General features: G+C 38.1%; 8 protein-coding genes across 8 annotated transcripts; 7 read left to right on the top strand and 1 right to left on the bottom strand.

Moving 5' to 3' along the window:
* LOC104712121 (bifunctional protein FolD 4, chloroplastic-like) lies at window positions 4,964-6,390 on the top strand. Its single transcript, XM_010428950.1, has 4 exons — window positions 4,964-5,428; window positions 5,512-5,748; window positions 5,832-5,999; window positions 6,082-6,390. The coding sequence occupies exons 1-4, from the start codon at window positions 4,964-4,966 to the stop codon at window positions 6,250-6,252; spliced, it is 1,041 nt and encodes a 346-aa protein (XP_010427252.1). The 3' UTR covers window positions 6,253-6,390.
* Window positions 6,522-8,778, bottom strand: LOC104712111 (putative threonine aspartase). Its single transcript, XM_010428937.2, is given in 9 exon segments — window positions 6,522-6,831; window positions 6,929-7,033; window positions 7,124-7,253; window positions 7,348-7,511; window positions 7,590-7,832; window positions 7,935-8,113; window positions 8,228-8,348; window positions 8,437-8,487; window positions 8,592-8,778. Coding segments are annotated over 9 exon segments (1,227 nt in total). The 5' UTR covers window positions 8,736-8,778; the 3' UTR covers window positions 6,522-6,741.
* Window positions 8,923-10,711, top strand: LOC104712104. The gene is made up of 3 exons (XM_010428927.2): window positions 8,923-9,036; window positions 9,203-9,438; window positions 10,425-10,711. Exons 2-3 carry the CDS (start codon window positions 9,256-9,258, stop codon window positions 10,512-10,514), a joined length of 273 nt encoding a protein of 90 aa, XP_010427229.1. The 5' UTR covers window positions 8,923-9,036; window positions 9,203-9,255; the 3' UTR covers window positions 10,515-10,711.
* LOC104712096 (NAD-dependent malic enzyme 2, mitochondrial) lies at window positions 11,674-16,043 on the top strand. Its single transcript, XM_010428916.1, has 19 exons — window positions 11,674-11,880; window positions 11,995-12,196; window positions 12,296-12,392; window positions 12,484-12,602; window positions 12,690-12,986; window positions 13,093-13,153; window positions 13,238-13,341; window positions 13,424-13,507; window positions 13,612-13,718; window positions 13,819-13,921; window positions 14,240-14,338; window positions 14,461-14,526; window positions 14,619-14,691; window positions 14,828-14,914; window positions 15,002-15,056; window positions 15,151-15,222; window positions 15,315-15,377; window positions 15,456-15,570; window positions 15,670-16,043. The coding sequence occupies exons 2-19, from the start codon at window positions 12,044-12,046 to the stop codon at window positions 15,739-15,741; spliced, it is 1,827 nt and encodes a 608-aa protein (XP_010427218.1). The 5' UTR covers window positions 11,674-11,880; window positions 11,995-12,043; the 3' UTR covers window positions 15,742-16,043.
* LOC104712086 (methionine adenosyltransferase 2 subunit beta-like) lies at window positions 16,072-17,664 on the top strand. The gene is made up of 6 exons (XM_010428904.2): window positions 16,072-16,403; window positions 16,493-16,652; window positions 16,734-16,921; window positions 17,015-17,141; window positions 17,228-17,358; window positions 17,429-17,664. The coding sequence occupies exons 1-6, from the start codon at window positions 16,173-16,175 to the stop codon at window positions 17,549-17,551; spliced, it is 960 nt and encodes a 319-aa protein (XP_010427206.1). The 5' UTR covers window positions 16,072-16,172; the 3' UTR covers window positions 17,552-17,664.
* LOC104712038 (digalactosyldiacylglycerol synthase 2, chloroplastic) lies at window positions 18,560-21,093 on the top strand. The gene is made up of 4 exons (XM_010428838.1): window positions 18,560-18,939; window positions 19,122-19,388; window positions 19,558-19,907; window positions 20,434-21,093. Exons 1-4 carry the CDS (start codon window positions 18,643-18,645, stop codon window positions 20,948-20,950), a joined length of 1,431 nt encoding a protein of 476 aa, XP_010427140.1. The 5' UTR covers window positions 18,560-18,642; the 3' UTR covers window positions 20,951-21,093.
* LOC109127719 lies at window positions 21,545-22,571 on the top strand. The gene is made up of 4 exons (XM_019233093.1): window positions 21,545-21,634; window positions 21,764-21,952; window positions 22,032-22,227; window positions 22,371-22,571. Exons 1-4 carry the CDS (start codon window positions 21,592-21,594, stop codon window positions 22,447-22,449), a joined length of 507 nt encoding a protein of 168 aa, XP_019088638.1. The 5' UTR covers window positions 21,545-21,591; the 3' UTR covers window positions 22,450-22,571.
* LOC109127720 lies at window positions 22,582-23,587 on the top strand. The gene is made up of 3 exons (XM_019233096.1): window positions 22,582-22,835; window positions 22,934-23,078; window positions 23,362-23,587. Exons 1-3 carry the CDS (start codon window positions 22,658-22,660, stop codon window positions 23,444-23,446), a joined length of 408 nt encoding a protein of 135 aa, XP_019088641.1. The 5' UTR covers window positions 22,582-22,657; the 3' UTR covers window positions 23,447-23,587.

The raw sequence follows: 27,132 nt of genomic DNA, 5'->3' as shown, positions 1-27,132 counted from the left end.
TCCCTTCCCAGAGATGTGATGAAGAGCACATTGACGAAATATTTTGAGTCCTGCGGATTTAAAGTCTTTAGGGTTTTTGTTCCCATAGAGTGTCTAACCGGTGAACGCTTAGGGTTTGTTACTTGTTCCTCCTCTCCATATTTTTTTTTTTTCCTTACTTTCTCACCAACTTTAGTAAAGATTGACCCTTTGTGTTATCCTCTTGTTTACTTTACAGATTTGCTTTCATTGATGTGAATGATGTAAAAAGGGCTTTACAACTAGGTTACAGGGGAGTTCCTTTTACGCTGGCTATAAAGCAACAGGAATACACCACCTTCCCGAACTTTACCGGCTGTCATCATTGTGGTATTATTCTTATGGAGCGCCGTATGAAAAGATTCCTAGATGATCCGTGGCGGCGTCGGCGGCGTCTCACTCACTTGTTTTCTTAACCAGATGAAACTTTCTTATTTTATTTTCATGTGTTATCATCCTCATAAAACATATATTATGACTTGTACTAGCTATTTAGTTGCAAAACTTTTGTTTGAATTCCGTGGTTTTAGTTTATGTTATAAATTTTTGAAATCATGAATATGAGGAATTCGCTATAGCTTCCCGAGCGCAGAGAACAGTTTTGTATAGCTTCATGAATAGTATTTAGTAACTACACCTTTCTAATGAGTTTGCCTAACACATCTCTATAGATTTGTGAGTACTGTAAGGTTGCAAATAGACCTATTTTACAGACATGATGTACTTGGATTTTACCCTCACCGCACAAAAAACTCTAAAACAGCGACATTTCTCTACGAGAAGTTTTACATATCACAAGATATCCGACAAGCCTTTACTTACATGCCTTCATTGCTTAACGTTCTAACTAAATATGAATATATCCCTCGACCCTCGATAACTTTCCGAAATCTCCCACAATCCCATCTAACTTCTCAAGCTAACTAAAAGATTTAAAACCAAACTATACATAAATCGACATCCCGGTTCAGCCATTTTCGAGAAAACATGAATCGCCTTATCAACCATTTCACCTTCCACAAGAACTCTACTTCAGCTGAGCTTAAAGAGACCATATCTTGTAAGATACAACGGAAAAATGTGACAAATTGTCTTGTATCTCGACAAGCACACCAATCCGAGTTTGAGTATCCTCGAATATCAATTTTTGTTTGTATCTCGACAACCATTTTACATTCCACAAGAACTCTACTTCGAATTCAGGTGAGCTTAAAGAGAACGTAAAACACCTTGTGAACATCCTGGAGATGAGAATCTCTTGGATCTAAAGAATACTGAGCTAATTTGGAGACAACAAAAGCAATGCTAGGTTTAGTAATGCACAAAATATTAAAGTTTCCCAACGATAGCCTTCGATATTGTTTTGCATCATCAAATAGAACTCCTTCAGATTAAGAGAGCTTCTGGTTAAGTTCCATGAATAGTATCAGTAACTACACCTTTCTCATGAATCTTGCTTAACATCTCTATAGATTTAACGGTTTTATCCTTTACCATCCATCCATAGCCTTGCTTCTATCCAACAGTACTACCTTAGAAGAAGATTACTTGCCTTTTAAGTTTTAAAAATAAACACGAATTTTACTCTGTTTTTGGAAGCCAATTGTTTTGCTTTGGTTTATTTTTTTTGGTTCTATGAAATATTAATTCTAGGAGATAACACGTGATGGTTAATTTGGAAATTAGGTCACAAATTTAATTACAAGCAAATAATGTGCTTTAACTATTGTTTTAATTCATAGCTTTAATGTGGGTTTAATTCCAAAATTTATGTCTATATGTATTTACGGAAATTATTGATCGATGTCGTTTAATTCCACGTGGAATGTATGTATATTTTTGTTAAACCCTAACTTAAGCTCGAAGCGACCAGTGTTCTGTTTCCCTAGTAAAAAAAAATAGCCGCTTGGTATTTTCAACTCTTCTCCATGGGCAAGGAGGGCAAGAGACTGAAGAGATGCTCCACATCCACCGATGTTGAAGCACCAGATGGTAAGGGCACGAAGCCTTTGCAGAAAGGTAAGAAACTTAGGTTTCTTTATTGCTCGAGGGTTTGTATTTTAACCCATCAACATATAAAATCTGTTTAGCTTGCTCTTAATTATACAAGGTATGCATATATATATGGAGATAGTTTGGTGAGATTGACTGTTTTTTTCTTAAGCTCAGAGAGAGCTGCAGAATTCTGAGACGGATGTAAATCGGAAGAAACGCAAGAAGAAATCTGAGAGAAAGGTCAGAAAACTTAACAAGTCATCTTTCTCTTAAATCAACTCTAGTTACTGTTGTATTAAATCTTTTCTAAGGTTTGACAGAAGAAGTGCCACGAACGACTTCTTAATTACTTGTTTTGACAAACTTAATATATATGTCCTCTCTCTCTCTCTCTTGTGAATGGCAGGAAATGAAAAAATTGAGGAAATCTTTCAAAGAGATGACTGAAACTATGAAAAACCTGCAGGAATTTCTCATGGGGAATGCTGATCTACTACCGGGGATTTCAATGAAGGTATATATATATGCATGTTTCTTCAATAATAACTTATAAGTTGTGGTTGGTTACTAGCTAGCTAGGGGCCGGGTCTCTGTTTCTGCTGACTTGACTGAAACTATATGTAAAAAAAAAACCTGCAGGAGATGTTACTGACCAAATCCCCGGATACTTCATCCAAGGTATCTGCAGTTTGTTGCTCTGTTGCATTTATTTGTATTGTGTAGGCTGACAACAAAATGATGATACCTTTACACTTTATAGCTAGCTTTCTACTCTACTACTGACTTTTGACTCACAAATAAATCCTGGTTTGTTTTGTCCATATAACGGTATAGGAGGAGGAAGAACCCGTAGAGAAAATGGACCAACTGGCAACACATGAGTGCTGTTACGAAACTTAAGATTCTAATATGAACAACGACTATACTATTTTAGTTAGGGGATTGGATACTTCCCTCACCAGAGATGAGACCAAGAGCGCATTGACGAAACATTTCGAGTCATGGGGATGTCAAGTCTTGAGGGTTTTTGTTCCCATCGAGTGTCTAACCGGTGCTCGCTTAGGGTTTGCTACTTGTTCCTCATCTCCAATTTATATTATTTTTTCTTTACTTCCATTATACCAACTGTAAGATTGACTACTGACTACCCTTGTGTGTTACTTCTCTTTACTGCAGAATTGCTTTCATTGATGTGGATGATGAAGAAAGGGGTTTAAAACTAAGTTACAAGGGAGGGTGGAATCTTTATCTTACGCTGGCTAGATATCAACCGGAATACCACCAGTTACCCAACTTTAAAGGCTGTCAACATTGTGGTTCTTTTCTTTTGGAGCGCCGTTTGAAAAGATTCCTCGATAGGCCCCCGCGGCGGTATTAGCCTCCCACAACACTATTGCTCGCTCTGCTAGTTTTATTCACCATATGAAAACTTTTCTTATTTTATTTTTATGTGTTATCATCCTCATAAACTTATATTATGACTTGTTGTACTATAGTTGCAAATTAAAACTTCTGTTTGAATTTATGAGAACATGACTATGAAGAATTTGCTTTTTTATCTTCCCGACCCGAGCGCAAAGAACAGTGTTGTAGCTTCATGAATAGTATCAGAAACTACACCTTTCTCATCAATCTTGCTTAACATCTCTATAGATTTAACGGTTTTACCCTAACCGTCCATAGCCATGCTTCTATCCAACACTACCCTAAGAAGAAGATGATTACTTTATTTATGTTAAACCCTAAAATATTAATTCTACTTTATTTATGTTAAACCCTAACTTACTGTTCTGTTTTCCTTTAACGGCGTCGATGATGTTTGCAAAGTCATTTGTCGGAGACATTTGCTATGAGGAGGTTTGCAAAGTTGCATCAGTCATCACATCTGCTAAAGTTGGCGAACGACTCACGATGACCTTACTCATGCTTCTATCCAACACTTTAACCGCAGCCAAGAGAAATCACAACTTCATGTAACCTTAAAAGAATTACTGCCGGCCTTTCTTTTAAAGCCATTGGTTGAAAACAATTTCCTTTGCATAAAGTATTTTTTTTTTTTTGTTTGTTTGTTTTATGAAACCAGACATATATACAATTATGTGTTTCTTTACTTCTTCTTGTCTGTCTAGTAGAATTATAGCAGTTGTGTCAGCGGTTTCACTCTTTAAACGCTCTTGTTGCATTACAGAACCTAAAACCTTCATACCGCAGATGCTGGCCCCGGCCAGCCTGTGAACTAAAAGCATAATAAATCCCTTCTTAGCTTTGTTACAGAGAAGAATAAGCCACACCCAAACCATTAAGAAGGATATACAGTGACAATAAAGTACAACATTACTCTCTAGCTGCAAAGTGCAAATCCTCTCTTAAGACACTCTCTCCGCTCCAGACACACAGCAGTATACTACTACTGTTCTGTTCTGGTTGTCTAGTAAATGAAAATCTTTGTATTAGATTGAATAGAGAGAACGAAAGAAAATTTTGAGAGCTAGATTAACTTGGCTATGATACCATGAAATCTTTGTATTTCCTTGATCATTTACCAAACCGATTATAGAGTATAAAATGACTGATTAGTTACAAAACAAGTTTGATCTCCCGAAAATATTGCAGAAGATATTTAACTAGACTTGACTAAATTATGAGGCGAGAGTTTTGAGGACCAAATGTTACACATTCGTTCAGTAAAAACCCTAAAAAAAGTGGTGGCGTTCTTGTATACATAAAAAATATGATATGATATACATAAAAAATATTATTAATTCTAAGAGATAAGTCCTACTGGGTTTAGGAATTAGGATAAGTACAGATCTTTCTCTACAAGTCTATCTCTAGTCTTGTATAACTCTACCTTTGCACGCACATACGTTAATTCTGCTTTATTTCTGTTAAAACCTAACTTACGTTGGAAGACACGACTACTGTTCTATTTGCCTAGTTTTCAAAAAAAATGGCGTCGGTGATTTTTACAGAATGCTCCTCCTCCACGATGTTGCGTCTCAACCATTTAAACCGCCGCAATGGTTCCTACCTCCCCCGCCCGTGCGTCAGCTTACGGTCAACTGCGTCTGGCCGTGGCTGCACTCTCTCCATACGCTCTTCTTCTCCATCCGCAATTGTAATTAATGGAATGGCTGAGGCCAAAAAGATTAGAGATGATATCAAAACCGAAGTTTCAAGAATGAAGGAATCAATCGGTGTGGTTCCTGGTTTAGCAGTAATCCTTGTAGGGGAGAACGAGGAATCCGCAACTTACGTGAGGAACAAGAAGAAAGCTTGTAAATCCGCTGGAATTCAATCATTCGAAGTTCTTTTACCAGAAGATTCATCAGAAGAAGAGGTGTTGAGATCTGTCTCAGGCTTCAACGATGATCCTTGTGTCCATGGAATCCTTGTCCAGTTGCCTCTGCCATCGGTAAAAAAAGTCCATGATCATGTTCATAACTTAAATCTTAAATAAACAGTGAATTACAAAAGTGTCTTGGGATGTTTGTGCAGCATATGGATGAACAGAACATATTGAATGCGGTTAGTATAGAGAAAGACGTTGACGGATTTCACCCGCTAAACATTGGACGCCTTGCCATGCGCGGAGGAAAACCCTTATTTGTTCCGTGTACTCCCAAAGGATGCATTGAGTTATTGCATAGATACAACATTGGCATCAAAGGTAAAAGAGCGGTTGTTATAGGAAGGAGTAACATTGTTGGTATGCCAGCTGCTCTGTTACTGCAGGTATAAAGATGCCATTTTGGGATTATTAAATCATTCATTAGTTACATTTTTAGTCTTTATTTATGTATTATATGTAAATGTAGAGGGAGGATGCAACTGTTAGCATTATCCATTCAAAAACAAAGAACCCTGAAGAAATTACAAGAGAAGCTGATATTTTAGTCTCAGCTACTGGACAACCAAACATGGTCAGAGGAAGCTGGATAAAACCGGGCGCAGTCGTCATCGATGTTGGGACTAAACGTGTTGAGGTGAGTGGATGGTTTTGAAATATGGCAATATAACGAATGATCAAATCAAATCCAATATGTGACAAAAAATATGAACCTGCAGGATTCAAGTGCTCCTTGTGGGTTCCGATGGGCTGGAGACGTTTGCTACGAGGAGGCTTGCAAAGTTGCATCAGCCATCACTCCTGTTCCTGGTGGAGTAGGACCAATGACCATAGCCATGCTTCTAGTCAACACTTTAGCATCAGCCAAGAAAATTCACAACTTCAAGTGACTTAAAAGATGACTACTGGCCTTTTTGAAATCTTACTTTGGTTTTTGAAGCCAATGATTTTTGCTCTGGTGTCTACTAAAATTTCCTTGTTCTTTTGTTTTTAATCAAGTCAGATTAACTTAGGTCTCAAGTTCCTAATGATGAAAGTTTTTCTTTCTGTATGCTCATACCTTTGGCTTCTCTATAGATTTACCATAGTATCCCACATCAAAAGACAGTGATGACTATGCAGCAGATAATTATTTTTCCATAACATTCATGCCAAAGTGTCTACATAATCTCTTCATGTATCAAATCACGTTTCAACATGGACAAAATCTTGACAGTTTCAACAAAATATAAAATTATCTTTTGCCATTTAATTCTATCTTGTCTGTATGTTCTTGCTACTTGATCCAGAGTTACTTTAAAATACATATTGAATGAAAGGGCGGTACGCCCCATCCGGACTATTTTTCTCCACTCAGATTCGAGAGAGTAGAAAGCAAATCACCAACAAGTTGAGCGGAGATCAATCCGGGCTTCAAAATGGTCTACCCCAGCCTTGCTCATCTGTCTCCTCGTCCTGAGAATCGAAATCTGTCCAAAGAGACCCGATGATCCTAAACTTAGTTCTCAAGCTCCACCATTAATGATGACAATGTTTTGTTTTGGTGCCGAAAGGAAAAGGCCATACCTTTGGCTTCTCTATAGAGTTCCCATAGTATCCCACACCAAACGACAGTGACGAGTACGCAGCAGCTATCTCAACAGCATTCAGCTCTGGCTTATTTCCAGGGACCTTTAGAGTGATATCAGAACAATCAGAGTAAGAAAGATTCAGTCAGAACAAAAAAAAATTCAAATAGGTTGTTAAAAAACTTGGGCTTACCGCCACAGATGCATCCACCTGAACTACTAGAATTCCAGCAGTTTTTTCAGCTACTCCACTCTTTGAACCCTCTTGTTGCATTACAGAACGTAAGACCTTCATGGCTGCAGATGCTGGACCAGCCTGTGAACTAAGAGCATAAGAAATCCCTTCTTAGCTTTGTTATTAAGGAACAAGCCACATCAAGAAATGCATAACCATTACGGAGGATAAGGGATATATACAGTGACAATGAAGTACAACACTCTCTAGCTGCAAATCCTCTCATAAGATACTCTCCAGCTCCAGAGACACAACAGCCAACTAGAAATGGAACTCCAAATGGTCCTTTAGAGGATGCCCAACAACCCGAACCATAAGTTGCTGCTAAACCCACACGGCCACTAATCTGAAATGTATTATCCAAAAGAGAGGATAAATTTTTCTATCAGTAGAAAAGAACAACTAGGAATTGATTAAATATTACCTTCATTGCGATACCACCACTTGAGGAACCACACGCAATGTGTCCTTGACTGTCAACACAAATTACGCCAACAGTGTCCATGATCTTATCTTCATCTCCTGCTGCACAGGGTGATGGTTTATCCTCACATGCTTCATCCTTCATGGTTTCCCTTTCAGCAGGAAGGGTACTCTTTGCCTCTAGCTCAGAAAGCATGGTCTTGAACCTTCTCCATTGATTTCTTGCTCTCTCTGTAACCAGCCACTGTTTAAACAAAACCAATACGTAGGACACAAAAATCATTCTCAAGGAATAAAACAACAAGATAATTGACAGTAAATCAAAGAGAATGTGAAAATCTCAAACCTCATCAGCTTCTGTGACAGTTTCAGGCAAAAGAACACCTTCACATTCAAAGTTGAGTTGATATACAGAAGAAAAAAAGAGAGTGATTCATTACATAGGAGGTATACGGCCTAACAGAGTTGATCCACTCGTCTGCTCTTTCAGCAACAAAGCAGCAATCTTGATAGCATTTCTGGCACCTGATCTACAGTTCAACCGTCCAAAATGTATTCAGCAATTCCACAAGTAGTGTAATGTATCAAAACAAGTAAGAGAAGAAAGGTTGAGATTGATGAGAGGTTTATAATGTATACCTGGAACTGCTCCAACTCCACCAAACATCCCTGAATCACCATCCATAAGACTAGCATCACATTCCACATGACCATCTTCTGTCAGATTAGAGCCTCTACCAGCATTTGTGCTCGGATCATCCTATTGTGCCAAAGATTCATGATTAAGCAGCCATTGCAGGAATCTACAGAGTTTGAGCTCAATCAAAGAACAAAGACCGAACAAGTACCTCTAGAACTTGGATGGCGGCTGAAACAGCATCTATACACTCACCAGAATCCTAAATTCAAACAGATAAAACAAAGCTTCACAAGTTAATGCACTCTAGAGCTTTGATCAATCTGGTATAGAGCAGAACAAAAGCAAAGAAACTGATATAAGGACCTGGCGAAGAATGGTCGACGCGGCTAGGCAAGCGCGTCTCATGACTGATCTAAGAGATTTCTCGTTAGCCGTCGCATGATATCCGGCACCGACGTGAACCGCCACGAAAAAGCGCCGACTTTGATCTGCTCCGTCGCCAGCCATAGTTTTTCAGGCGAAACCCCCCAAGGAATAAAGACACGCAAAACCTGTCTACCGTTCTTGAGTTAGAGACGCAAACATCATGTCGTTTTAGGATTAATATACCCGAGAAAGAGAGAATGGGCCTTAAGGCCCAAATAAAGATCACTGTTCTAGACATAATAAAAGACCCTGAGAATTCAGATAAATTACAGACAAATGCCATCATTCGTTTGGTTCACTACCCCTCTTTAGAACAAAGTAGAGGAAAGTCTCATCTTCTTCGTCTTTCTTCTTTCTTTGCGATTCTTCTGATTTCACTAAGGTAAGCCGATTTCTAATCACAAATCCACTGGAATCATGCTTAGAAAACTCAATTCGTTGCATCTGTAATAATTTAGATGTTACCGAGGCTAGGGTTTGATTGGGTTTACAGCATTTTTGATTCTATTTCACTGATCGATCTGGCCATATCTTCATTGTCGAATTAGGAAAAAGGAATCGGTGTTTAGTGGAACTGATCGATCCCGATCTATAAGGAAAAATGGGAGGAGGTGAGCATGGACATGGTCACGGAGGAGAAGGTGGCGATTTCAGAGCCAAAGTTTGGAGTATGTCTGGTGGGCCTAACTGTAGACCCAAGCATTGGCGTCGGAACACCGCCATCGCTATGTTCGGTGTTTTCCTTGTGTGCATCCCCATCGCCAAGTTATCCGCTAAGCTCGAGGTAATTGTTCATTTCTTTGGTTTGAGAGTCTCACTTTGTATGTAACATTATGTATTCGATGAGTAGGAGGGAATGGCTTGGAATTTGATACTCGATTTATAGTTTACTCTGCTTCACTCACATTTTCCTTTGTTCTTGGTCTATGTTTTGTCAATAGTTTTACGTGGGTTCTGGAAATAGATATTGAATACAACCATTTCTAATTCAATATCTAGTATGATTTAGGGAACCTTTGTTGATAATAATTCTGTAGCTTATTAAAATGCTGCACTATACATATTAGTGGCTATCTATCTACTCCTGCAATGTTTTGAAGTTTTTGATCATACAGTTTGTGTGAAGCTATTCTAACAGAGCATTAGTTAGTATGTTTCGTAAGTAGGCAGTCTTGAAATACACACTAATATTGTTTTTGTGAAACTAACAAATTTCTTGTACTCGGTTCTATGTGTTATATCGTGACTTCGTCAGTCATTGCCATTTAAAGATTTGGCCCATATAGTGTATCAGTGACTGTATGTTATTTTGCAAAATGGGAACCTATTCTTGATGTTTGTCTTTGACCTGCACCCTTTGTGATTCTCATGAGCCCACCAAAGCCTGTTTTCGATCACCACATTACTTTCTGTTGTATGTTAGTTACTTTGTGTTTTTTTGTGTACCACCTATGGGAGATTTCATTGAATATTTTCCTAGTTTGCCTGGTTTTTTGTTCTTCTGCTACATCTTTGAGAAAAATTCAGTTGAATATTTAGTACTAGTTCGACATTGTTATCGCAACTTCAGTGTATGTTTAAGAGAGTGGTTTGGATGTTAATGACTGAAGACTTGCATTGATTTTATATATCGTAGCCTAGTTGTGCTTGAGTCTCTGGTGACAACAATAGGCACTTAAATTGTTGTATATTGTTTGTATATAGTTTCAGCTTTCTTGTTTGATGATCATAATTTAAGAAGAACCTTTTTTTTTGTTTTTGTTTTTTCAGCAAAGGCCACACATGCCAGTACGCCCAATTCCTTCACAGATGTGGTGCAAGAACTTTGGAACCAAGGACGATTACGAAAAAGAGCATTAAAGTTATTTGCTTGGTTTGGAGAGAACCCTTTAATTGGTCTCTTATTTTTAGACAATGTGAGCATAAAAGAAAAAAAACCCTTGTGGCTCTGTCTTTGTATTTCATAGTGCTGTGACCATAATAATATGTCTTTTGCCTTGCCATGTAGAACACATGGAATCTTCCCAAATCAAGGAATTTAATGTTTTTTTTTTCCATATTCCAATTGATCAGTGTTCTGTAAATCTGTGGGTGAATAACCTAGGGGTGGGTTTTACTTTTATATAAGGCAGAATCCAATCTCGGTTTAGTTAGAATCATCAAATACGATTTTACTTTGACCTAGTTAGTTTCGAATTAGTGCTTTAGGAATCAGCATATCAGCATATAAAGTAGGCTAATTGCCAGAATAAGCATTTGATACATTTCTTGAAATACTATAAGAACCATACAAAGGTATAAGCATAGCAAAAAGATCTTTCTATTCAAACTACATTATTTATATGAATTTCAAATCAGTTAGACGCCGACAAAAGAAATTGAAGATTAGTGTTAGTGTTTGTTTGATTGTGAAATACTACTAACACTAATCTTAAATGTTTTCTTTATGCCAGAATAAATAAGCCCTAAAAAGTACATGTATCCCTTATTTCTTTTCTCTTTTTGGGGTCGGCGGCCCTTAAAGTAAATTTGTTATCAGAAATCACATTTATTTATCCTTTCCTTTCTACACATGAATGAATGGTAGAAGAAAGCAGTGGTTAGAGTTAAAAGCTGACGGTGTCAAGTCGCCGCAGCGAATAATTTTTTTTTTCAAAAGGATGGTTTTCACTTAAAATACTTCGAATCTTTCAAATTTATATTACCTTTCTTTTCTTTTAATTTATTTTAGGAAGACGTAATATTTTTTACTACAGGCGCACGCATGGGCAAAAGCGGGAATACGATAACGCGGATACACGTGGCAATAATCTAACGGTGAGTTAGTCAATATCTCTAGTCTCATCGCCAATTAGCCAGGAAAATGATCTAGAACCGTCCACGTGGCGAGCTCTATATTCATATTTCCCTCTATACCCCTCATTGCCCGTTTTTTGTTTCGGGCAATTTCCTTGTGTTTACGACTTTTTGAAGAAAAGTAATTAAATTCTCCATTTTCGAATTGGAAAATGGTAAATTCTGAAAATGAGAGAGAATTGGAAAGAGAGAAGAGATGCCTTATTTATTGTCTGAGTCTGACCCCATTGAGAGAGAGGTCTTACTATTCTCCGGGCAGCTCAGACATCTTCCCTCTCCCTCAGACAGCTTCTTCTTCTCTCTTACTCTCTTCTTAAAAAAGCTGGACTGGGAGAGAGGAACAATCCAATTATCTACACTGTGTAAACACGTAAGGAGGAGCGATCGTTGCTTTTTTTATTTAATCATTTTCTTTCAATTTTTTTTTTTTTTTTTTTGATCTTTTGGGTTTGAACTTTTTGTGTCTTAAATCATTGAATTGCAGGTTCTGTAGTAGTGTTGGGTCGGGATCTTGAGTGATAATTTTGGGACCGATGATGTGGAGGAACATTGCTGGGTTCTCTAAGGCTGCGGCTGCTGTAAGAAGAGCCAGCGGATCTCGGCGATGCTTTTCCACTGCGATTCCTGGTCCTTGCATCGTCCACAAACGTGGTGCTGATATTCTTCACGATCCATGGTTCAACAAGGTCCCTCTCTTAATTTTTTTTTAGGGTTCTTCAAACAAAAAAAAAAAAAAAACACGATTCCTTTTAACTCATAATGCTGATTTTGGTTTGTTTATACAGGACACTGGGTTTCCTTTGACTGAGAGAGATAGATTGGGTCTACGAGGCTTGCTTCCTCCTCGTGTTATGTCCTGTGAACAACAATATGATCGTTTCAGTATGTGATTTTTTTTAGATCCATTTCCAATATACTCTTTAGATGATTATGGGTTTCTTAGACTTTTGGTGGTATTATTAATTTTTGGCAGTTGAGTCTTTTCATTCCCTAGAGAGGAATACACAAGGACAGCCTGAAAATGTTGTGTCATTAGCTAAGTGGAGGATGTTGAATAGATTGCATGACCGTAATGAGACTTTGTACTACCGAGTGAGTTTGAGTTTTGCCTCTCTTTCATTTATCTCACTTGACACATCCCTCTCAGACTCACACATTTACATTTCTTCTTCTCCGCAGGTCCTTATTGATAACATCAAAGATTTTGCCCCGATTATTTACACTCCCACGGTTGGGCTGGTTTGTCAGAACTATTCTGGTTTGTACAGAAGGCCACGAGGAATGTACTTTAGTGCCAAAGACAAAGGAGAGATGATGTCTATGATTTATAACTGGCCAGCTCAGCAAGTTGATATGATTGTCATCACTGATGGTAGCCGTATTCTTGGCTTAGGAGACCTTGGTGTTCAGGGAATTGGGATTCCTATTGGAAAGCTCGACATGTATGTCGCTGCAGCAGGAATCAATCCACAGAGAGTATGTGAATCTCAACATGATCTTGTGTTGTGTTTTTTTTTTCTTCCTGTAGATAACAAAGGTTTCAAATCTCCTTATTCGGAATTGTATGCTTGTTCTTCTGCAGGTTTTGCCAATTATGTTGGATGTTGGCACAAATAATGAAAAGCTCCTGCAGAATGATCTCTGTAAGCTGTGTGACCTTAATTGGTCGATGTTGTGTAGATGTGTCTCCGTAATATCTCATTCATGTGTCTTTCACATTTCTATAGATTTAGGAGTCAGACAACCTAGGTTGGAAGGAGAGGAGTATCTTGAGATCATTGATGAATTTATGGAAGCTGCATTTACACGTTGGCCAAAGGCAGTCGTACAGGTATATATCTCTTAGTATGTATCTTCTTTGGATTTACTTTTTGGTCGGAATGATGACTAAACGGTTCATTCCATCATATTAGTTCGAAGATTTCCAAGCGAAATGGGCTTTTCAAACATTGGAAAGATATCGCAAGAAATTTTGCATGTTCAATGATGATGTCCAGGTATGCTCACATTGTTGCAATCCAGCTGCTTTACATTATACCTACTCCTTGTGTTAGTATATCTTTTTTTTTTTTAATTATAAAGTTTGTGTATGACTTCTCAGGGAACTGCTGGTGTTGCACTGGCTGGACTGTTGGGAACTGTAAGAGCTCAAGGTCGGCCTTTATCCGACTTTGTGAACCAAAAGATTGTTGTGGTGGGAGCTGGAAGGTACTTGGATATTCACTTGAAATTGTTTACTACTGTATTGATATTTTTGCATTAACTTTCTTCTCATCTTCGCGTTGTATATTTCTTTTATAACTTTCAGTGCTGGGCTTGGTGTAACTAAGATGGCAGTACAGGCAGTTGCAAGAATGGCAGGTATCAGCGAGATTGAAGCAACCAAAAACTTTTACCTGATAGATAAAGATGTAAGTTTTTGTTTTCCCCTACTTGACATCATCTGAATCGGTTTGTCTTGCTTGATAATAAAATAGTTAAGCTTGCGTAGTTCCAAAGGTCAGTTGACTTTGAAACTGTCATATTATTGTCATTTTTAGAGCTTGCTTTTAGAAGTTGTTTTAATCCATCCACTAAGAGCTTACCTAGAAAAAGTCAGAAAACGTTTTAAAAGTTATCCAATAGCCATTTTTTTGCATTGGTCAACATATTGTTTAATCATCTGTTTTCCACATATTGTGCTCCTTTGAATATCTAAGTGAAAACGACTTACAATATTTGGATTTCAGGGTCTTATCACCACAGAGAGGACAAAACTTGACCCAGGAGCTGTACCTTTTGCCAAAAATCCAGCTGAGATACGTGAGGGAGCAAGTATCGTTGAAGTGGTAAGCCTAAGCTTTTGACGTACTGTTTTTTACTTGCATTCTCCACCATATTTTTTTACTGTCATGAAAAGGTAGACATAATCATATTTTAATATTTTTGTCTAAATTTAATTTGCCTTTAGGTGAAGAAGGTGAGGCCACATGTTCTTCTTGGTTTGTCTGGAGTTGGTGGTATCTTCCATGAAGAAGTATGTGACTCTCTTAGACAACAAATACTTTTACGATATCTTCTTAATTTTAGTAGTTAACTTATATGGTTTACTGGTTTCAATTATCAAAGGTTCTCAAGGCTATGCGAGAATCTGACTCATGCAAGCCTGCCATTTTTGCTATGTCGAATCCCACCTTGAATGGTTTGTGTTTTTTTAGCTTTGCAAAATAATGTAACAATATCTTTGAATACAGTGCAATGCCGGAGGAAACATAGTCTATAACAATGCTGAGTGCAATGCTGAGTGCACTGCCCTTAACATTTTTTTTGTGTGACAGCCGAGTGCACTGCTGTTGATGCTTTCAAGCATGCCGGAGGAAACATAGTCTTTGCAAGTGGAAGCCCATTTGAGAACGTTGAACTTGGTATGTTATGGTGGGATTAATTAGTGGTCTTTGTATCTATATTTGTTACAATCTAAAACTAATCAGATTTTATTGTCCCACTTGTAGAGAATGGTAAAGTAGGACACGTGAATCAGGCTAACAACATGTACCTATTCCCCGGGTTAGTTTTCTTTGTTCAAAACTGTTTTACTGTATTGCATTCATCCATAGATTGTTAACGGTAACAGAATCAATGTGGTCATTATCGTTTCCAGGATAGGGCTAGGGACTCTTCTCTCTGGTGCACGGATTGTAACTGATGGAATGCTGCTAGCAGCTGCTGAATGGTAATGATTTGTGTTTGGTTCTCTTCTGTTTTTCAAGTATTGAGAATGAGCCTATAACAATGCTGATGATCAATATATTCAAACATGCACAGCCTTGCATCCTACATGACCGACGAGGAAGTCCAAAAAGGCGTCCTTTACCCTTCAATCAACAAGTAATTTTCCTCTAATTCCCTCTAATTAAAACTGTTATGTTAAGCAATTGGTTTCTGAACCAAACAAAAAAAACGCAGCATCCGACACATAACAGCTGAAGTCGGGGCAGCTGTTCTACGAGCTGCGGTTTCTGATGACATTGCAGAAGGACATGGCGATGTTGGTCCCAAAGATCTCGGCCACATGTCTAAGGTTTGTTGCAAGGAACTGAGATTTCTTAGTAGTATCAAAACATGCGTAAGGTAACTAGAAAATGGGATCTAATTGCATCTTTTTTTGTTATGCCAACAGGAGGACACAGTGAATTACATCACACGACACATGTGGTACCCAATCTACAGCCCTCTCGTTCACGAGAAATAGACAACAACTCTATTTATTATATAACTCTTTATCAGGTTTCATAGAAAGCCAAAAGACAGGAATCTTCCTTTCATATTTTTCTCTGTGATCAACATTCTTTTATCATCAAAATGTGGTATGTCTGAAAAAAACAATGCCTAAAGAGAGCGTAAGAACAAGAACAGGGTTTAGTTCTAGGTCACCACCTGTACTTGTCTCTTTTTATTTTTGACATTCTTTACAACTTCCTACGATTATGTCTGATGAAGTACATTAAAAACTCTTATATACTTTTTTTTGGCAATAATGAAATCGTTCCTCTCCTTTATTGCTTTGAATCTGCTTTGGATACTGAACTTAGAAGTAATTATATTTTGGGGGAAGTAAAAAAAGAGAGTAAAATTTGAAATAAGCAAAAACCGGAAGGGTTGATCGGAGAAATTGAGGAAACTATGGAGAAGAAGACGAAAGTGGTGATTGTGGGAGGCACGGGCTACTTGGGTCAGCACCTGCTTGAAGCTTTCGCCGGCAACAATGGCAGTGATCTATACGACGTCGCTTTTACTCACCACTCTACTCCCCTTCCCCGCCGTTTGCTCGACGCATTCCCTCATTTCCCCGCGTTTCCTGTCGATCTCAAATCCGGTCTAGGGCTCAACTCAGTAACCCAGGGCTTTGGTCAGGTTCAGATCTCGTAATCTGTAGCTTTGATTTCTTCCAGATTCCGAATGTAAATCTGGTCTGAATGCAACATTTGCTAATTTTATTACAGCCTGATGTGGTCGTGAATTGTGCTGCTCTGTCCGTTCCTCGAGTTTGCGAGCAGGATCCAGATTCGGCCATGTCTATCAACGTGCCTACTTCTCTTGTAAATTGGTTATCAACTTTTGAGAGAAACAAAACCTTGTTGATTCATCTCTCAACTGATCAAGGTTAAGTTATTATACCGCTTGCATTAGCCACTGTTAAATCATCATCATCATGAGTCATGACTTGGTTTCAATTTTCATCAGTTTATGAAGGTGTCAAGTCTTTCTACAAGGAAGAAGATGAGACTGTTGCAGTCAACGTTTATGGGAAATCAAAAGTTGCAGCAGAGCTCCTCATCAAGGATAAGTGTCAAAACTTTGCAATATTGAGAAGTAGTATCATCTTTGGTCCTCAGACTGTATCACCTCTCCCCAAGAATCTCCCTATTCAGGTGCCTCTCAAGTCTCAACACATATATATAATACACATACACTTGAGAGATCATTGAATTGGCCATGAAACTGGTCGTCTTGATTTTTTTTAGTGGATTGATAGCTCCTTAAAGAAGGGAGACACGGTAGAGTTCTTCCACGACGAGTTTCGTTGCCCCATTTACGTTAAGGATCTTGTGAATATCACTTTGAAGTTAATAGACAGATGGGATGTCTCAGGTAGATTATATCTCTCTGCATCATAATATATTAATACAGAAAATGTAGAATCATAACAACATGTTGTTGTTGCTTTTGCTTTTCAGATGATAAACAGATGCAGCTGGTTTTGAATGCTGGTGGACCGGAGAGGCTATCTCGTGTTGAAATGGCTCAAGTGGTTGCAGAAGTCAGAGGATACGACCTGTCTTTAATAAAACATGTGTCTGCATTATCGGTATGTTTGTTAAGATTTCACTCAGCTATTTGAATATTGCAGATCAGTCCAGTAAAAGCTGTTTTCTCAGGTTGATCGAGGCGTGATGTCACCAGCAGATATATCAATGGACATAACAAAACTGATTCAGAAACTTGAGATCTCTCCAACTTCTTTCAAAGATGGTGTTAGATTAACCCTTGAGTCTGTTTGAATCTCATATCCTCCCAGTGAGGCCATGATATATTTCCTTCTAAGAATAAAATCTCGGTTTGAGAAAACCAATGTAGAACCGCCTTGGAATATGGATATGATTGATTTTGGAAAGGTTTTTGGTTTAAAATTAAAGTTTGGATAACATAAATTTGGTATGCTGACATAATTGAGATTGGGCCTAGCCCATGAGAATCGTCACGTCCGACGTTTATTAATTGGAGAGTGAAACATAATGATGTTTAAATGTAAAAGAAACGGCACGTAGTCTAGACACGCCAAGCCGATCTTTGTTCCCAGGTCCTAGGGACTTGGCGGAAAAAAGAATGAGATTGGAGGAGGAGACCAGCCTGGAATTTTTTTTTGTTTAAACAAAAGGGAAATGACTTGAGAGAATCCAACGAACGAACGAACGAAGACACGACAAAGACCTTCCGAGAATATTCTCCTCCTCTCACGCAAACCCTAGATTACTGTTTCTTTCTCTTTTCTTTCTTTACGTTTGCTTCCGACGACGCGGATCAGATTTTGCCTTTTATACAATCCCGGAGATTTTTTTTTTTTTTTGTGGATTGGAGTTATCAGGTATGGTTTCGTTTTCGATTTGATTTCGTGATTCGTCTGATACTTTTTTTTTGTTATTTGTATCTTGGTGGTGATATGCTCTTTTTGGCTCTTCGGAATGTTTCTCTTTCATTTTGGAATCGCTTTAGGCTCTGTAAAAGATTGTTTTGAATTCCACAGTACATTAGAAAAATTTAGTTGAACTAGTTCTCTTTATTGGGAAAGATGTGATAATCAGATCAACTCAATGATTAGAAGAATCTATTGCGTTTTAGTCATTTTGTGTGATGATTACTCAACTCGATGCTGCCTATTCCATCTGCTGTTAAGATGCTTATGTTCAGTTCTATTAAATGTTGCGTATGATTAGGAACGGATCAACCCTGCAAAGAAACATGTTCGTTGCTGGAACATTTTATCTTGTGGCTCTTTTCTGAGATGGAAATCTCTAAAACAGTTTTGTTTACAGGACATTGGAGTGCTACATATTTTTTTTCAGCAGAAGAGCTTTATCTTGATTTATATGATATGACGAGACAACAACAACAGCAGCAGCAACACATTGCGATATTTACCACTGCTAGTATTCCGTGGCTGACGGGAACTGCTGTTAATCCTCTCTTCCGTGCTGCCTACCTTGCAAATGACGGGGACAGACGAGTTACTTTGGTCATTCCGTGGTTGACTGTTAAGCACCAAAAGCTTGTCTACCCAAATAGCATCACTTTCCGTTCCCCATCAGAGCAAGAAGCTTATGTCCGTCGCTGGCTTGAGGAAAGAATCTCTTTCCGTTTAGGCTTTGAGATACGTTTCTATCCAGCAAAGGTATGAGTGACTCAGCCGCTTGCCCTTCCTCTCCTCAACAATCTTCTTTTGGATACCAAACATATATTAATTCGTTTCAAGGAGTTGACTTTTGTTGTTCTCTTCACTTTCTCGTATTATATTGAGTTGGGTTTCACAGTAACTTTTATGGATCCTTAGCTATTCATATTATTTTATTGCAGTTTGCCACGGACAAAAGAAGTATTCTTCCTGTTGGGGATATATCTAATGCCATTCCTGATGAAGAGGCAGACATTGCTGTCCTCGAGGAGCCTGAGCATCTCACATGGTTTCATCATGGGAAAAAATGGAAAACTAAGTTCAACTACGTCATAGGGATCGTACACACAAACTACTTGGAATACGTGAAAAGAGAGAAACAAGGTCGTGTCAAAGCTTTTCTCCTCAAGTACTTAAATAGTTGGGTTGTTGGCATTTACTGCCACAAGGTAAACTTCTTTATAGCCAGGACATGGTGTATTGATTGCTAAATTTTGTATATATTGGTATCTTCGTATGATTATCTAATGACTGGATGTAAATCAAGACAGTTTATTGGCCTATGACCAGCCATTATGATGTTAATCAGAACTTTTACTAATGATCTTACTCCTGCAGGTAATCAGATTATCTGCTGCGACTCAAGAATACCCTAATCATATAGTCTGCAATGTTCATGGTGTAAATCCTAAATTTCTCGAGATTGGGTTGAGAAAACTAGAACAGCAGAAGCTCCAGGAACAGCCCTTCACTAAAGGCGCATACTATATTGGTAAGATGGTCTGGAGCAAAGGGTACAAGGAGCTTCTTAAACTACTTGAGAAACACCAAAAGGAACTCGCTGAGTTAGAGGTTAATTTATACGGTGATGGAGAGGACTCTGAAGAGATCAAAGAAGCAGCCCGGAAACTCGACTTGAAGGTTAATGTTTACCCAGGACGTGATCACGCCGACTCACTATTTCACAAGTAAGTCTCTTGTTTAACAGCCAAATATGCATCATGTCCTTAATGATGCCTCAACATCAACTTTCCACCTTGCAGTCTATACTCTATATTGGATTCTGTGTATATAGCTTAAACTTTTACATCTTCCATTTCAGCTATAAAGTGTTTCTTAACCCGAGCACGACAGATGTTGTCTGCACAACAACTGCAGAAGCCTTGGCGATGGGAAAAATCGTAGTGTGCGCAAATCACATATCGAATGAATTCTTCAAACAGTTTCCCAACTGCAGAGTATATGACGATGGAAACGGTTTTGTTAGAGCCACACTCAAGGCTCTTGGGGAACAACCATCACAACTAACAGAGCAACAGAGACATGAACTATCATGGGAAGCTGCTACACAGCGGTTTATAAAAGCCTCTGATCTGAGTCGGTTATCAAGAGCTGATTCAANATGATGCCTCAACATCAACTTTCCACCTTGCAGTCTATACTCTATATTGGATTCTGTGTATATAGCTTAAACTTTTACATCTTCCATTTCAGCTATAAAGTGTTTCTTAACCCGAGCACGACAGATGTTGTCTGCACAACAACTGCAGAAGCCTTGGCGATGGGAAAAATCGTAGTGTGCGCAAATCACATATCGAATGAATTCTTCAAACAGTTTCCCAACTGCAGAGTATATGACGATGGAAACGGTTTTGTTAGAGCCACACTCAAGGCTCTTGGGGAACAACCATCACAACTAACAGAGCAACAGAGACATGAACTATCATGGGAAGCTGCTACACAGCGGTTTATAAAAGCCTCTGATCTGAGTCGGTTATCAAGAGCTGATTCAAACTTATCAAAGAGAAGTGCCTTCGCGTCGTCTTCGATTAGTGTTGGGAAAAACTTGGAGGACATGTCTGCGTATATTCATTTCTTGGCGTCGGGATTTGAAACGTCAAGAAGAGCGTTTGGTGCAATACCTGGAAGCTTGCAGCCTGATGAAGAGTTGTGCAAAGATCTTGGCTTGTCTCCTATGACTCCTTCCCCAAATAGTCTCAAGGAAGATTGACCATTGACTCTTGTCAACATGTAAATCATTGTACTGTATGTGGTTTTTTCCATTCCAGGTTTTTTTTTTCTTTTTTTTTTTGTGTATAACATGAAAATTAGTTTGACACATGCCTGATTTATGTTACTTTCTTTTGCCTAACACTAGTTCTCTTCTTCTTCAACATGTAAAAAACTGTATTTGATTGGCTATGATAAAACGGTGCCGTATCCTGAGGGCAGTGTTCAAACTTGGTACGACTGGTTCCTCTTTTATTTTCCATGACGCTAGGCGGTTTAGAGATTTAACCAACTCTGCGTATCTCTCGAGCGCTATATTGCTTAGAACCCTACCGCCGTGATTCGCTTTCTCTCTCTCGGTCAATCGATCTCTCCGAATAATCTGTTGTTTTGATATTCCGTTCTTAGCGATCTGATCTGCTTCCCCAATATTGAAATTTTGTTAGGTTTATTGAATGATGAAGAAGGCTACGGTGAAGGAGGGTAAGACTGTAACATTGGTCTATTGGGACATCAAAGAGTTTCCGGTTCCCCATGGCTTTGATGCACGTCGGGTTCGTCCGTGCATTGATAGGCTGTTGGAATCTCATGGCTACTCTGGTCCTGTCACCATCTACGCCGTTGGCATACTAACAGACGTCCATGTTGACATCCTTCGAGCTCTCTCTTTATTACACCCCCTTCTGTTAGTATATTCTCTCAATCCTCATACCTTCCTATAGTAATGGATGATAAATAGAATAGAGAGAAACAGAGAGAGTTTCAAGTCTTTAATTATATAGAGAGTTTTTTCAATTAGTCTCTTCTGAAACAGGTGGCTCAAAGATCATGTCACTTATGTTTGAGTGGATGCGCACGAGTTCACCTCCAGGTAATATATTGGGCATATGCAATCGGGGTGACTTCCCTTCACCACCTCAAAGTGGATACAACCTCTTTACGCCGTTTTCAGATTCTTCTCCTCACGAAGATGCCATCAGCTGGAGAAACTTAATTCTGACAGGTGTGTGTATTTTGTCCACTGTCACACTGTCTGTTGAAATAACCAGCATATCTGTTGCTCTACTTTTATTTCCTCGCAGTCTCAGGGACACTTGAGGAGGATACGTGCAGTGAAACGTATGAATCTACCAGCTGGTTCTGCTCAATATGCCATCCTGACGATGATCTTCCTGGCGATCAGGCGAAGTTCAACCTGACGATGATCATTGTGATCTTCCTGGCGAAGGCTTTGAAACTTTCACTGGTCATCTCTCTTCCCAAGAACATGTACTTAGGGTATAAGCATCCTAGCCAAAACTCTATTTTTGAGTCTAACAACCCCCATGCATTACTTGTTTTCTCTTTTCTCACTTAGTAGCTAGTTTTGTTTGCCTTAATCTGACGCCATTTTATCCTTCTTCCACACTGGATGTGCACAGAGGAGGGAGGGCCTGCCTTTCGAGGATTTTCTACCCTTGCCGAGATTCAGGGACGAGGATGAGAATCCTCCCACCATAGTGAGATGGCAACCAGAGGCAAGTTTTAGTTTGATCTGATAGCGTTGAGATTTCTACATTTTGAACCCGTACGTGTTTGTCTGCTTCAAAACCTCCTACTAATAGTTTTCCTTTTTCTACTTTTATGTTGAAGGCTACTCCGGAGGAGTCTGAGGCTGTTACATCGGTCTTTTGGGACATCAATTTGTTTCAGGTTCCCCCTGGCTTTGATGCTCGTCTGGTCCGTTCGTGCATCAATCGGTTGTTGGAATCTCATGGCTAATATTTTGGGCATATGTGATCCGAGAGGCTGCCCTCTACCTTTGAGTGGATACAACATTTTCCGGCCGTTTTCCTACTCTTCCCCTAAACAAGACTCCGTCCTCTGGGGAAGCTCTCTTCTAACAGGTGTGTGTTTGTCCTCTCTCACATTTTTAGTTGTTGGAATAACTAGCAAACCTGTTGCTGAACTAGCTACTTGCCCACTTTAATTTTCCCATATTCAGGGGCTCTTGAAGAGGATACGTGTAGTAAAACGGGTGAATCTGCCAGCTGGTGTTGCTTAATATGCAATCATATTGGTGGCCAAGGCTTTGAAGTTTCACCAAGCATCTCTCTAGTCCAAACCATTCACAAAACCTTTCACATGAGGTAATTAAGCATCCAAGCTATACTAGACAGACTTTTGTGCCAATACGTTGTCACTGTCTTAACTATTTTTTAGTCGAACAACCTCTTAATACAAGTAGTTTTCCTTACTCAGTTCTAGTTTTGTTTTGCCCTGGATCTGACCCATGTCATCTTTTTCCATTGGACGTGCATTTGGTTTTCAAGCAGATGGGCTTTGAGTTTTTATTTTTTAACATCAGACGACGTTGTGATTTTTAATGTTTTGAATTCTGGTGTTTTTATTAATCAAATTTAATCGTTGTAGGGAAGCTCTTCTAAGAAACGGAGGACGTGAACAAGAAGAAGAAATGTGTTTGCGTCGTCTTCGATTAGTGTGGGGAAAAACTTGAGGATATTGTCTGCCTAAATATATTCATTTCCTGGCGTCTGGATTTGAAACTTCAAGAAGAGCGTTTGGTGCAATACTTGGAAGCTTGCAGCCTGATGAAGAGTTGTGCAGAGATCTTGCCTTGTCTCCTAAGACTCCTTCCCCAAATACTCTCAAGGANTGAAGGCTACTCCGGAGGAGTCTGAGGCTGTTACATCGGTCTTTTGGGACATCAATTTGTTTCAGGTTCCCCCTGGCTTTGATGCTCGTCTGGTCCGTTCGTGCATCAATCGGNTAAATAATGATGAGTTTTCCTAACACTAGTTTTTTTTTCTTTGGTACTAAAAAGATGTCAATCTTCGAAAACAAAACTTTTTCCAATGTCAAAATATGGGAAAAAAAAAACTTTATTTGATTGGCTGTGACAAAACGGTGACGTATCTTGAGGTCAGTGTTCGAAATTGTAACGGCTAGTTCCCAATCCATGAACTAGAAAAAGAAACCCTAGTTTTTTGAATTTTAGTCTCTATCCAATTGCTCTCTTTATAAGGAAACACGAAAATGTGTTCAAAGTTTGCTTGTGGAATCATTCCAAATAGGAAGCCCAACAAAAGAAACGTCGAAACCCAAGTAGCCAAAAACATATCTTAACGCTATGCGGAGCAGAACACGTGGAGTTTCTAGCCTCATTGAGACAACACTTTTGTTAAACTCTTATCTTGTCCAAACCAAAGGATGTTAATTTCTTAGGCGACATTTTTCAATTAGTTTGAGCGTTACAACAGATATGGCTACGAGTACCAGATCCACCGCAAACAAAGAGGCTAAGAAAACTATCATCTTGCCTGACTTGTGGGTCACTCACCACCAACTCAATAGTAGCGGTCGAGCTATCAATCCGGTATGCACATAATCTTCTCACTTCCCTCTGTATTTATTACGACTATATATATATATATATATATATATATATATATGTTGTCATGTGATGTTTTCTTATGCATTTACTTATCCGGTCATGGCATCTATGCCCTCTGATGTTTGATTTGATTTGTTATTTTGATTTACAATGTTCTCTAGTCTCACAATCACGTGTTTGTAACACAATACCTCTACGTGGAATTGCATCATTTTTTTTATGTGAACAATGACTACAAGGTTACGGATCTAAAATTAAAGCTAAAACGTATGATTTATGCTAAGATGCATGAGTATATATGTACATGTATATTGTGAGTTTTGTAACAGTTTGGAATTCGTAAGATTTATTATTCAGTTCAATTAGAAGAATCAAAGCTGAATATATATTTTGATTTCGTATTTATATATATTGACTTCTGTGACCATTTGCTACTAAGAAAACCATTAATCTAATGAATAGAGAGAATCCTGATTTTGAGTTAATTATTCGTGTGCATCATTGGTTACCCTTTTCATGGACTTTTGATGCAATCCATATATACTAATGTATTTGCTAAACTTTGAAGTAGAGAGTTAGAGGTCTTTTGCTGTTAAAACTCTGCGATTGAGGCTAAAAGGGTTTGAGTTATTATTATTATTATACTGATATGGCTCATATATATACCTGATGGCTAGTACTGAATTAAGTGAAGCTCTTAATGAAGTCTTAATGTATCATGCTTTGAGAGATGTTAGTACAGTTAATTGAAGAGATACCAACAAAGGCATATACAAGATGACGTTGCTTTAAATTAAGTTGGATTCGTGTTGATGACTAGCTATTATATTCTTATTTATCATTCAAACTATTTTAACAGAAACATCGAAGTATCTAACTTTAGATTCTTGTACACAAACTGTTATCGTTCATCTTTGATTCTTTGTGCCGTCTTTGTCAAATTTATGGTTTCAAACTAAGATCTCTTACCTTTTGAGTTTCCGTTTATATATCTACAGTACTATTTGAATGTAAGAACAAGACAAAAGTTTTACTCTAAAACAGCATTCTACAGACACTTCCGTAAGATGGCGGATCAGGTACGTAAAAACATGCACTAAACCTTCTTTCTCATTGGTAGATGAACTTATTCTTGTAAATAAATCAATTTTTCAATACATCTACAAGTCACATGATTACGTGAAGAACGAAGTCTGGCTCAACAGAGAAACAGCCGAGGAAGAGAAGTTGCAAGTGTGTTCAAGGTGCAAAGAGATTGGACATAACTGCGTTACTTGCCCTTATCCAATCATCCACAAGATTGTAAGTCATGTCTTTCTCCCATCACACACTTCATATTCTCAATGTTCTCCTTATTGTCTATTTATATTTATAGTTCATTTGGGCGAAAAATATCATGCACCCCCAAATGACGCTGGTGGTGTGCATTTGACATATATATATATATATATATGTATATAATAAGAATATCTTATGCATTGCAGAACCCTTATGCGGGAATAAGGATTCGTAGGTGCAGTAGATGCCACTACCTTGGCCACAATGTCCGTACTTGTCGTCAAGCCGTCCAGAACTAGTTGTGTTCAACAAACACTTCAGAGTTCAGAGAACTAATGGAATTTCTTTAACTTATTAAATAAATTTCAAATATTCCTTCTCTTATTTTGATAATTTAAATTGATTTAATAGATAAGAGATACTTTAGGGATTTACTGTGTGTTAATGTGTTTACATACTCTTATTACTTTTGGACTTTAGAGGCCAAAATGTGTTTCTTGTTCACTTGGGGGTATGTTATTTCCGATGGTTTAACTTATATTCTCTGGAGGATTTCAATAATAAGAGAAAACTACTCTAAAAGATCTGAGTAATTTGGTAATTTCTTCAAGAACCCATTTGAACTATCTAAAATTTCAATAAAATTTAAATGAAAGTTCAATATTGAATAAACAAAAGTTAGGAACAAAGAGAAAAAAATAAGATATTTCTCCTTGTTCTTTTCTTCAAATGTGGTCACCATTAACTATTATTGGAAAAGCTTGGACTAAAAAGTTCATCATTAAATTGGATGAACTATTCGAGAAGCATTAGAAATCTAATTTTCGCCGCCATTGGTAATGTGATGCATATTTTGAATATCCAAATTACGTTTTCTTTACAAATATAATGTTTATTCCCATATCAGGAAAAATCACATCCTTGTTCGAGGGAGATAATTGTGGCTCCATTTTAGATTGCATAAAAAAAAAAAAATGATCAGTTCTTCAACGTGCAAAGTAAACTATGCATAACGATTGCACTACTTGTCTCTAATATTTGTTTTTTTTTTTTTAATTTTTAATTTTCCGTTGTGATAATTCAGTTTAGATTTACTTTTACAAGAGAGAGATTTTTGAAGATTTTGGGAATCTATTCCGTTTGATCTAAATTTTATTAATTTGTTCTTAAGAAAAAATCTGATTTTAAAAAAGAAAAGAAAAAAACCATAAAAAATCGATACATTAATCTGCTGGAGGATTTCTCATTACTTCGAAGTTCCTTTCCCTCCTTCTCCCTCTCCAGGATTCCTCGCGATGACAATGTCAGGGCCGGTTGCCTCGCTCGATCTTCACGAACCCTACCTTCAGTTTCTACCTTTGTAAACTCGTATCCTCCTGTTTGGACAACCAATCATGGAGTTCTCTTTTAATTTTAATATAGTTTGGTTGAAAAAAAAAAATAATCGATACATTAAGATAAGAAAGGAGTATCACTGATTTGCCGTTAAAAAAAAAAAAGTAAGAAAAGAG

This window comes from Camelina sativa, chromosome 2, assembly GCF_000633955.1.
Source record: "Camelina sativa cultivar DH55 chromosome 2, Cs, whole genome shotgun sequence".
In the NCBI taxonomy this organism is placed as follows: Eukaryota; Viridiplantae; Streptophyta; class Magnoliopsida; order Brassicales; family Brassicaceae; genus Camelina; species Camelina sativa.
Note: the sequence above shows the minus strand (reverse complement) of the source record. Positions and strands in the feature narration are given on the sequence as shown.